The 12,218-nt window shown below is 44.4% G+C and overlaps 1 protein-coding gene across 10 annotated transcripts in view; it reads left to right on the top strand.

Moving 5' to 3' along the window:
* The window catches only part of SYNE1 (spectrin repeat containing nuclear envelope protein 1), a 598,390-nt gene that overhangs the window by 408,056 nt on the left and 178,116 nt on the right, over positions 1 to 12,218 (top strand). For 9 of the 10 annotated variants that reach the window (XM_061624165.1, XM_061624156.1, XM_061624157.1 and 6 more), the window contains 2 exons: positions 8,367 to 8,564; positions 9,510 to 9,650. In XM_061624165.1, the coding sequence (XP_061480149.1) occupies positions 8,367 to 8,564; positions 9,510 to 9,650 (339 nt within the window). The remainder of the gene's footprint in view (positions 1 to 8,366; positions 8,565 to 9,509; positions 9,651 to 12,218) is intronic. The other variant, XM_061624155.1, reaches the window with a different exon arrangement.

The following is a 12,218-nucleotide window of genomic DNA, read 5'->3' as shown; positions in this document are numbered from 1 at the left end:
CCTACCCAGCCACTGGACTGAAGCACAATGACTGAGCCCCAATGGGATTCCGTGCGTGGTCTGTGACACACTCCTCTTCGCCCAGAACACCATGCTGTGGCCACAAATGAGTACCTTGACTCTCTCCAGGACCCTCCAACAATTAACAATACACTCCTTAGCACAATGGTCGACGTGGACCCTTGATTGGTCTGACATAAGCATGGAAAGCACCCAGTTGCCAGCGCCACACTGCCTGTATCGTTGTGCTCCCAAAGGCCAAGGTGACTGCTATAGAGGCCACACAAATCCTGAAAGAGTGCGTACTAAACAGCCCGGGATCCATACCCAAACATGACAAGGCCCATCTGGTGATGGACCAAAACTGGAACTTAGTCAAAGGCTGACCACCCTGGTGACAAAATAGGAAGCCCCCAGACATACCCCTAAGTCACAAAAATGAACCTAAGGCCCAGACTGGACACAGCCCATCAACGGGAAGAGGCCAACATGATAACGGCTCCTCACCTTCTCTGGTCAGTCTTCGACTTGCACAGCTGAATCTGCACACTGCTGCCGTCCACCATCATATCACTTACCTCCAAAGCTCGACCAGACCTGTCATTTCTAGAAAAGGCAAGCAACTCTCCCATGCGAAAAGCCCCCCAAAAACACTATAAAAGCAACAGCATGAAATAGAACTGCGTCATAGCTGGAACTACATAAAGACACCCAAAGCCCATGAATACCCAACAAAATTGCTGGTGAGATAGGGCAATGGGTGTCCGGTGCAGGAAGATGGGTCCTAGTCCACCCTTCAAGCATCTTCCTTATCCTGAAATCACCTGATAAGTCAGGTACACCCCTAACCTTGGCCAGAAATCCAATCCCCGCTAACTTACCCCTAATGGTCTTCACAGAAAGGCCCTGCTGGTGAAGAACCACACAAAATTCAACCAGGTGATCCACTGGGATAGGCCAAAGGAGTGAATACCACCTGCTCAAACAAAAACTCAAATTCCCTACCTGCTCTTAAATAAGAGTTTCTTGTACAAGGGACAACAGTATGGCCTTCTCACCTTCACACTGCCAAGATCCCACAGTGCCACCGGCATTGGCTCTGGTTGAAGCCTGGCTAAAGGGGCAAAATCCCCAAAACATGACATCTGGTGGTGAGAGAGGGCATCAGCCACACTGTTGTCCAGACAAGAAACATGGCGAGCAAGAAAAAGAATATTAAATTTAAGGCACTGAGTTACAAAAGCACATACCAAAACTATCACTCTAGCACTCCTAGAAGTAAAAGAGTTGATAACGCGCACCATGGCCTTGTTATCACACCAGAAATGTACCATGGAGTTAGCCAAATGAGCCGCCCACAGAAGTACTGCAACCACTATGGGGAAAAACTCCAAAAAGGTCAGGTCCCTAGTGATGAGAGCCTCAGCCCAGGCCACTGGCCATGCCTCTGCACACCAGCTATCCCGAAAAATAACCCTAGAACCTAAAGCCCCAGACGCATCAGTGAACTTGCAACTCAGCCTCTAATAACAAATCTCTTTGCCAAAAAGAAACCCCATTAAACTGATCCAAAAACTAGCAAATCATCCCTCATGTCCCTGGTAATTCTAACCCGATGATGAGACCTGCTGAGGCCCTTCATCAGGTCACAAATCCTGCACAAAAACGCTCTGCCAGGTGACCCTGCACACAAAATTTAAATGCCCTACCAATTTCTGAAGCTCCCTGAGGGTCACCTTTCTAGAATCCCTTATGCTATCAACCCTGCATTTCAACTCCCATAATTTGACTTCCGGTAAACAGCAAGCCTGTGCTACTGAGTCAAGCTCAATACTCCAAAAGGTAAGCACAGGCAAAGAGCCCTCAGTTTTTCCCTGGCCAAAGGCACCCCTAGCTCCTCTACCAGCTGCCGAAATGCATCCATAAGCTGACTACACTGCTATGAGTGAGCAGGACCAGCAAAAAGAAAATAATCAAGGTAATGCACTACTGCATTAGAGCCGGCTCGCCTCCTGAAAGCCCACTCAAGGAATGTACTAAAGCGTTCAAAAGCCAAACACAAAACAGAACATCCCATGGGTAGAGCTCAATCTACATAAAACAAACCCTTAAATGAAAACCCCAACAGATCAAAGTCCAAAGGGTGGACTGGCAGGAGGCAGAAAGCTGACTTGATATCAGACTTACCCATGAGAGCGCCTGGACCAAAACGCCAAACCATAACAACTGTGCTGTCAGAGGAAGCATAACATACTGGACACAAATGCTCAGGAATAGCATAATTCACCAACTGCCCGCTAGGGTAAGACAGGTGATGAATGAGGCGATATTGTCCAGGATATTTCCTAGGAACGATGCCCTAAGGGGATAGCCTTAAAGTGGATATAGGAGGGTAATCAAATGGACCCAAGTCGCGTCCCTCAGCTACCTCATCTATTTTCTCCTACACCACTGTCTCCATTCCAACTACCAACTTCAGATTCCCTGACTTGTAGGGCCTATGGTACCCACCAACTGGAATCCTAAAACCAAAACTAAAACCTTCCCCCAAGTAAACTGCATCTGCCCACTTAGGATACTTACACAGCAATGCAAAAGTCACCAAATACTAATCGGGGTAGAACCCCTTATCTGAAGGCTGCCCTCCAGATCTGGGCTTTTTCCCTTCTGAAAAGCCTTAAACCCTCGAGCTCTAGAGCAGCTGGTAAAAGAATGGGAGCCAGCACAGATGGAACAGTCATGTCTAAATTTGGACGGGTTCCTGTTGCAAAAGCCCTTAGCACTGAACTCCCAACAGAGCAGGGGGGGTTGAACCCATGAGAAGGCTCCACAGTGGCAGACTTACCCAGTAAATGTCCGCTATCTGCTCTATCCCCTTCCACGGGTTGAGCTGCAGTCATGAACTGCAACCACAACTCTGGGTCCTTTCTGTCCCACTGCAGGTTTACATCCACCACCGCTCTCATCCTAAAAGATACATCATAGGCCAGCCATGCTGACCCCATGAATTCTGTATGTACACTAAATATTATGACCAGGTATTTCACCAAAGCTGCCACCCTCATAGGCTGGTGCTGAATCACTATCCCCATATAAATTAAAAATCCTGCCATCCAATTACCCCAGGTCCTATCCACCTTTTTCTTTTTAAATTTCTCATCTCTCTCCTCCTGCCTATCCTTTTCCTTCTGTTTGGGCTCTCAGTATAACAGGGAAAACACACCTCTGTATTCTCCTTTCCAATTATGCTCCCTTGTTGCCAACAACAAGTGAGCCCCCAGAGGAGCTGACATCTCCCAAATGGAACCGCGCCAGCCCGGACGGAAGACAACAGATTGGCAGTGAAGGAAGCTGCCCCTGCAGCAGGAGTGCCTGTGGAGGTCCAAGCCTCACTCATAGGCTGCTGCTTGGCAGAAGGAGAAAAAACCCCTCCATATCCAGCAGGTACCACCCCTGAATATGCCAGGTAAGGCCACCCCCTGAGCAGCTTCCCATGGCATAGCCCAAGGCCCCATCCCAGGCCTCCCAGGCATTCCCCACACATTACCTTGAGGAGTGGACTCACCAAAACCCAGATAAGCTACAGCAGCCTCCACATCAGGACTCCCTACAGCCACTGAGTCTGCCTCAGGTGCCAAATACACAGGGGCAAACCGACCAGATGACCCCTCCCATGCAGCTAAGCGGTCCAAAACAGGATTCCAGACATTACCAATTTGTCCCTTCATATCCTGTTTACCCTTAGCCACCTTAACCCTTTTCACAGTATTCTCTTGAGGTTGCCTGTTCAACCTCTCTAAGGACCTGATACGAGCTAATAACCCATATTAGGCCCTTCATTCTTGGATGGTGAGGATGACTGGGGTGGAGAAAGAGGGTGCTAGGCTGGCCACTTTGAGGCCTTCCCCTTCCCCTTAGAGCCATAAACCCGACTTACCTTCTTTCAAAAGACCCACTCCAAATGGCCACCTTTCAAAAGACTGTCACAAAATGACCACCCTCTGAATGACCTTCCCAAAATGGCCACCATCAAACGTGACCTTCCCAAAATGGCTGCCACCCACCATGCAGCAAGATGACTGCCACACACACAGCCCCAATATGGCAGCCACACTCAAGCCGCCCAAATGGCAGCTGTATCCAAAATGGGCACCGCCAAAGGGCAAAGCCCAAGCACGTGGCCCTAAACTAGCATCTAGACTGCAAATGATGAAACTGAGGTTATCATACTTTGGACACTTAATGAGAAGACACAATTCATTTGTTGTTGTTATGTGCCTTCAAGTTGATTACGACTTATGGCGACCCTATGAATCAGCGACCTCCAAGAGCATCTGTCATGAACCACCCTGCTCAGACCTTGTAAGTTCAGGCCTGTGGCTTCCTTTATGGAATCAATCCATCTCTTGTTTGGCCTTCCTCTTTTTCTACTCCCTTCTGTTTTTCCCCAGCATTATTGTCTTTTCTAGTGAATCATGTCTTCTCATGATGTGTCCAAAGTATGATAACCTCTGTTTCATCATTTTAGCTTCTAGTGACAGTTCTGGTTTAATTTGTTCTAACACCCAATTATTTCTTTTTTTTGCAGTCCATGGTATGCACAAAGCTCTCCTCCAGCACCACATTTCAAATGAGTTTATTTTTCTCTTATCCGCCTTTTTCACTGTCCAACTTTCACATCCATACACAGAGAGTAGGAATACCATGGTCTGAATGATCCTGACTTTGGTGTTCAGTGATACATCTTTGCATTTGAGGAACTTTTCTAGTTCTCACAGCTGCCCTCCCCAGTCCTAGCCTTCTTCTGATTTCTTGACTATTGTCTCCATTTTGGTTAATGACTGTGCCAAGGTATTGATAATCCTTGACAAGTTCAATGTCCTCATTGTCAACTGTAAAGTTAGATAAATCTTCTGTTGTCATTACTTTAGTCTTCTTGACGTTCAGCTGTAGTCCTGCTTTTGTGCTTTCCTCTTTAACTTTCATCAGCATTCGTTTCAAATCATTACTGGTTTCTGCTAAGAGTATGGTATTGTCTGCATATCTTAAATTATTGATGTTTCTCCCTCCCATTTTCACATCTCCTTCATCTTGGTGCAATCCCACTTTCCATATGATATGGTCTGCGTACAGATTAAACAAATAGGGTGATAAAATACACCCCTGTCTCACACCCTTTCCGATTGGGAACCAATCGGTTTCTCCATATTCTGTCCTTACAGTAGCCTCTTGTCCAGAGTATAGCTTGCACATCAGGACAATCAGATGCTGTGGCACCCCCATTTCTTTTAAAGCATTCCATAGTTTTTCATGATCTACACATTCAAAGGCTTTGCTGTAGTCTATAAAGCTCAGGGTGATCTTCTGAAATTCCTTGCTCTGTTCCATTATCCAACTTATGTTCATTAGAAAAGACAATAATGCTGGAAAAACAGAAGGGAATAGAAAAAGAGGAAGACCAAACAAGAGATGGGTTGATTCCATAAAGGAAGCCACAGACCTGAACTTGCAAGATCTGAACAGGTTCATGACAGATGCTATTGGAAGTTGCTGATTCATAGGGTCACCATAAGTCATGATCGACTTGAAGGCACATAACAACAGATCTGCAAAATGGCGGATGTGCCGCAAGAAGGTCCAGGCGGCCATAAAATGGCAGCTGCACCAAAAGATGGCCCAGGCACTAAGGCCCCAATGCGGCCCTTAATATTGCAGCCAGGCCTGACTGTTCCCGACTCCAGATGGGCACTAAGGTTGCTGTGCCGAAAAAGAAGGCAAAGCCCAAGCCTGTGGTGCTAAAGCTGGCACCTAGGCTGCAAAATGGCGGCTACACCAAAGGAAGGCCCAGGTGACCACAAAATGGCAGCCGCACCGGAAAAAGGTCCAGGCAACTGCAAAATGGCAATAGTGCAGCCAGACCCAACTGCTGCCGACTCCAGATGGGCACTCCAGATGAGCCCCACACTGCTCCTAATACAGTAGTCAGGCCCAACCACTCCCAGCTCCAAACCTCATGGGCCCCAAAGAGCCCGCCAAAGATGACACCAGATCTGTGCCACCACTCCTATGCTCATGCAGCCCTGCCACAGCTTCCTTCCTCCACCCCGTGCACGAACAGAACAGGCCATCAGACCCATGGCATGCAAGGCCAGAAAGAGGCCAAGGGAGGGTGGAGTAGGGCTTAAATAGCCACCCTGCCCAGCGTCCTGTGCAGGAAACATGTAGGTAAGGTATGTGCATGTAGACATTGAAGAGGGATATTAGCAGGAGCTCTTCCAGAATGCTCAAAAGTTGAAGGCTCAAAAACGCTGCTCCAGTGCCTCCAAATGTGAAGGTTGAGATCTATGTAAGAATAGTTTGACAACAATGCAAACGAGGACAAGACTACTGTAACATGTTTAGATATGCAAAATATGATATTTTGACAAGCATAGATTGTCATTGGGCAGATGGGGAGCTGCATCAACTGAAATTTCCCTTTCTGTACAACAAGAATAGGAAATTGGATCCGGCCAGTGGGCTGGTGCCTTACCTCTCCCACCCATGTGGTACAACTTTGACAAATAGGTGAGGCAGTCTTCTGTCAATCACCCAGTGTCACAATCACATCAGGTGACCTGACTTTTTTTGCCAACACTGTTCAAAATTAAACCACACAGACAGGCACAGCTTTTTACAGGTGCTAACAATCAGCTGACTATCTGTGCTTGCAAAATCCTGTGCCTCTGCAAGCATTGCCATGATTTTCAGCGCTTGCTGATCGTTGGGACTTGGAAGATGCTGTTCATTTACCTGCACAGTTTGATTTCAAACTGCATGGGCAAAGGAAAACCAGCCAACTGATGTCAGTTTGTAGTCATGTGATTGACAGATGGGCATATCCACCCACGGGGAGGTAAGAATCTGGCCTACTGACTGGATCCAAGTCCCCTGTATTAAAGGCCCAGGAATCTTATGCTTCCAGTCACACTTCTAGCTAGTCTGTGCCATGCAGCAAACAGAGCCCAGTGTGGATTGTACTGTATGCTACTTTTCTCATCAAACCAGAGGGTGTTCTAGTGTTTTTCCTGGAATATTTCCCACATTTCAAGTTGGGTGGTACAGCACTTAACTGGAAACTCAGGAAGCACTGCGGCTTTGCAGCTTCCATTAAACTCAATGGTGCTTATACACTGCTCTTATGCAGACCTTGTTGAGGTAAATAGGAATACAAGTTTTTGGTCCTTGCACCTCACCAGTCTTGCTCTATGGAGATATTTTCCAATAGCAATGATGAGCCTTGGTACAAGCACATTAAACTAGATGGCCAAAAAAGGGGGAGGGGAGATGAAAGTTCATGCCTGGTTAAAACTGGCTAGATGACAACTCTTTTTACCAGCTACCACTTTTGTAAAATTGGTTAAGAGTCAACAGCTGATCTTGCTTTCACTTTCTATACAGAACAGATCGCAGAAGCCAATGCAGTTGCATCATCATGTGTATTTATTATAAACTGACTTGAAATATTTGGCTTATCTACCTCTAATGCCTTAGTTACGTTCCTTGCAATGTGATGCTAGACTGATACAGGAATCAATAGATTAATCCTATGTATATATTTTTGCTGTTGGAGAGAGGCATAGAACTGGAGCTTAAGTTCCAAATTAGCTTGACTCTTCATGAATATAATTTGGAACCATTCCAAGTTACTTAAAAGAAAATAAATTCCCTGTAGAGTGATGTTATAATACCTACTGCGAGCCACTAGTTTACCACTATCTCCAACACTTTAGAAAAAAGCAAAAAGAAAGCCATGGTGTGTGTTAATCCATGATAGGCTTGTGCAGTAATGTCTGCTCTGTTCATTGTATTCAGTCTGGTGAGAAATGAACGTTGCATTTTTATTTATTTTTTCACACTTCTAGTCATTACATGACCTCATTTCCTTGGCATGTACTGTCTGGGGACTTTCAGTTTATTTTAGTTTCTCAAGGGAGACAGAAGATAGTATTTCCCCTCTGTTTTCAGTAGGATTGGGGGGGGAGAATTTGCTAATCTTCAGAAATGGTAATGTGACTTTAACAGATATCTCTCCTGTCACAATTTCATAGTGCTTTTCCAGTTTCACTGCATAGCTTTCTGTTCAGCGGTTTAGTTCTCTTTGTGTGTAGCAAGATGCAGCCTGACTTGTTCAGTTTCCACAGTCAACATCCTGCCATTCAGTGACTGCTGTTGCTGCTGTAGGGCTTCTGAAACACAGAGCTGTGATTTTATTGGCTGATCTTAAACAAGCAAGCTGGTCTCTCTAACGGAAGCAGAATTGCTACTAAGTTCTTATGGCCTCTACATGCTGCATATGATTCTCAAGGAAGAAAATGTTTCCTCAGGAGCTGGCACAGAAGATCAAAGGCTACCAGGAGCAAATAGCATCTCTAAATTCCAAGTGCAAGATGCTAACAATGAAAGCTAGACACGCCACTATGCTGCTAACAGTGACAGAAGTGGAAGGACTTTCAGAAGGAATGGAGGAGCTGGATTCAGAAGAATTCCTCTCAACACACTCAGCTCACCCCTCTGTAGTTATGGTAAGCAATGGATGTTTAATTTAGCTGTTTTCTGAGGTATATGCCATTTGCAGTATTGGTTCTGATACTATTATGTCTACGCTATTGCTACAGTCCATGTTGTTGCTTTGTTTTAATGAGATTTCTGGGTGTTGTCAATTAGAGTGTACTGAAGCTCAAATTTATGCATTTGTCTCTCTTCAGCTTTGCAAACCAGCAATTACTGTTCTCTTTGGGTGTGTCTGAGTTTGGCAACTCAGTTCTTTAAACATGGATAATTCATCTGAACCACCAAATAAAATCAAATTGATAAAATAGTATAAATTACGTTGAATTTTGTACTCCTAACAATTTATTTTATTTTGCTGTTTTTGAAATGCCTAGTGTGGTATGCCTAAGTTAATAATTGGGGAAGGGAGAAATTGAAATGATTTTTTTTGCATATGTATTAAACATTTTTTAAAAAACAATCAACAATGAATATGGAAATTGAATATAGAAATCTGCACTGAATATGGAAACATTGCTGGAATGAAGAAGCCATAGGAGAGGAATACAGATGCTTTACTATTAAGTGATATATGTTTCATTGTCTTTACATGTGGATCTGCTTAGTAAACAAACGTTCATCCTCCATCTATATTACTAATATAGTGTTGGTATGAAAGGTAATCAGACACTAAGGAGCACAGGGGTTCTAGATCTATATAACTGTGCAGAAGATGGAATTGGCAGGAGCATCTTGTTAAGCAGGGGTGAGGAAAGCTGTGCCTGCCAAAAAAAATTATCCCACACGGTTATTAAAAGTGCAGATGCTTTGCCTTCATTTGAAATTTGTTCACCTTGTAAGCACAGGCTCTTAAACTACGTCCTGGTGGGACTCCATGTATATGTCTGCAATAAATAAAAGCCATTGTGGTGATTGAATTATCTTCCTGTCCTTTGGGATTGCATTTCCCATGGCAGATGACGGCTGGACGCTGTCACACACTTCTGTCACCTGTTACTGAGGAGTCTGGGGAAGAGGGAACCAACAGTGAGATTTCTTCTCCACCTGCCTGTCGCTCTCCTTCACCTGTGGCTAATACAGATGCTTCTGTTAACCAGGTATCTTCCTCTTGGTTTTTATTCAGTTGTTATGTCTGCAAAGATGTGTGGTCCTCGGTGTGCAGTTTATTTTGTCCTGTCAGAAAACTTAGCAGTGTTTTCTCAGGGTAAAAAAGCTTATTGTTTGAAGTATAGAGCATGCAGGCCTCTCAATAAATGTAAAATAGGTACCCATACTTGATCACAAAAAAGTTGTCATATGAAATGTTTTATTATTTAATATTAAACTATATCTTGTACTGAAAATGGTGCCAGACAGACAGACAAACAGATCTTCCGTTGATACTGCTGAGAGAATGAGAACATGCACAAGATTTACCGCATACAAAAGAACCTGAGAAAGCACAAGTTTCTGCTAACATGATGAAATATTTCACTGTTCTTTATCTGTCTGCATAGTTTTTGCCACTAGGCAGATGCATAAAGAGATTGAGCTCTTCCATTGTTTCAATATAATTTGAATATTAATGGTAATTTTTTGTGAATTACACTGTTTCAATTACATCATTTTATCTTCGACATGAGGTTTCTTTTCAGTAATTTCAGCACATTACTCTATCAAAGTGACACTACTAGCACATTGGTCATTCCAGTTGGTCATTTTGAAGCTGTTTGATATTTAACGGTATGATGCAAAGAATAAACATGAAATTTTCTAAAGATCTCAAATGTCAAGCTCATCCTTGCAGATTATTTTCCTAATTCCTGTCTTGCTCCTTGATTTCAGTGAGAAGCAAGTTATTTTTCTTGAATATTCATATATGTATTATTTCTCACATACTATATGCATTACTACACACATTATATGCATTTTATGCATATTACATTACACACATATATACTTCAGGTTTCCTAAAGTAACCAGCACATAAACAGATGCATACAGTGCTGCATATATCTCTATAAAAATATTTATATATTAGTATTATAAAAGTACGTTGCAGAAATATAATACAGCATGGTGCTTGACACACACACACACATATTATACAGCCACAAGTGGCTGTATACTATAGTCAGCATGGATTTTTTGCATTCCACATTGTTAAATTGAAAATACCCCCATGCCATTCTGATGCTTCCCATAAGCTCATTTCAAAACAAAACCTTACAAAACTTACAGTCCTGAACTCAGAAATGCTTGCTTAACAACCCTCTAAATTTTCATGGTGGTACACAAAACAGTCAGAGAATCGAATTAAAAATCAGTCATGTTCACAGAGTACCTGTAATCCTATTACTGACCTTGCCCCATACTCTGACCTTCATCTTCTGCAGTTTAAAAGTTTAAAAAATGCCTGGTTGAATTTTAATTAATTTAAGAAATTTAGCATTGAACTCAATGATAATGTCAGGCATGCTCAGTAAGAACCAACTGTCAGAGACCTAAAAACCAGACTCACAGCTGCTTGGCTTGCCTAATCAGGGGGCCACACTCACACCAGACCTTTATTTCACTTTAGACAGTCATAGCTTCCCTCAAAGAATCCTGGGAAGTGTAGTTTGTGAAGGGTGCTGAGAGGAGACTCCTATTCCCCTGAGAGAGCTCCAGTGGCCAGTGTGGTTTAACAGTCAGCTGCTCTGATTGAAGCTTTGTGAGGGGAACAGGACCTCTACTAGCAACTCTCAGCACCTTTCACTAACTACACTTCCCAGGATTCTTTGAGGGAAGCCATGACTATCTACAGTGAACTAAAGGTCTGGTGTGGATGTGGCCAGAGACAGTTTTGGTTTAAATTTGGGTGGAAGGCTACATGTACCTGCTGTAGAATAAAAAGGTGGGGGAAACCTTGAAAGAGAATGATACTATTAACAATGTTTTTCATCTGGAAAGGAAAGGGTCTTCCCCTCTGCCCAGTGCCCACCCATCCTATCTCCTCCCCTCACCTCCCTGCTTCTCCCCCAGGTCAGTTTCACCTTCCCTAAGCATCATTGTACAGGAGTAAATCCCACTGAACTCAAAAAGCATACAAATGATCAAACCTGCCCTCCCCTCCTCCTCTCTCCTATCCCCTCCCTCTTGCCCCTTCCCTCCCCCTTCCTTCCCCCATCCCCTTCCAGTTCCCTCTGTCCTCCTCCTCCCCCATGGTCAGTTTTACCTATCCTAGACTGTCCTGGGAGACCAGGGTTCTAATCCCCGCACAGCCATGAAGCTCACTGGGTGACCTTGGGCCAGTCACTGCCTCTCAGCATCAGAGGAAGGCAATGGTAAACCATCTCTGAATACCACTTACCATGAAAACCCTATTCATAGGGTCTCCATAAGTCGGACTCGACTTGAAGGCAGTCCATTTCATTTGCAAGCATGATTGCATGGGAGTAATTCCCACTGAACTCAATAAGTATTCCAATGATCAAACCTGGCCTCTCCTCCTCCTTCCTCCCATCACCTCCCTTTTGTCCCTTCCCTCCCCCTTCCTTCATCCCTCCCCTCCCCTTCCAGTCCTCTCCTTCCCTCTCCCCTCCTTCTGCTCCCCTCTCCCCCTTCTGCTCCCCTCTCCCCCTCTCCCCCTTCTGCTCCCCTCTCCCCCTCTCCCCCTTCTGCTCCCCTCTCCCCCTCTCCCCCTT

This window comes from Rhineura floridana, chromosome 4 (assembly GCF_030035675.1).
Source record: "Rhineura floridana isolate rRhiFlo1 chromosome 4, rRhiFlo1.hap2, whole genome shotgun sequence".
In the NCBI taxonomy this organism is placed as follows: domain Eukaryota; kingdom Metazoa; phylum Chordata; class Lepidosauria; order Squamata; family Rhineuridae; genus Rhineura; species Rhineura floridana.
This window is presented reverse-complemented; position numbering and strand designations above follow the sequence as displayed.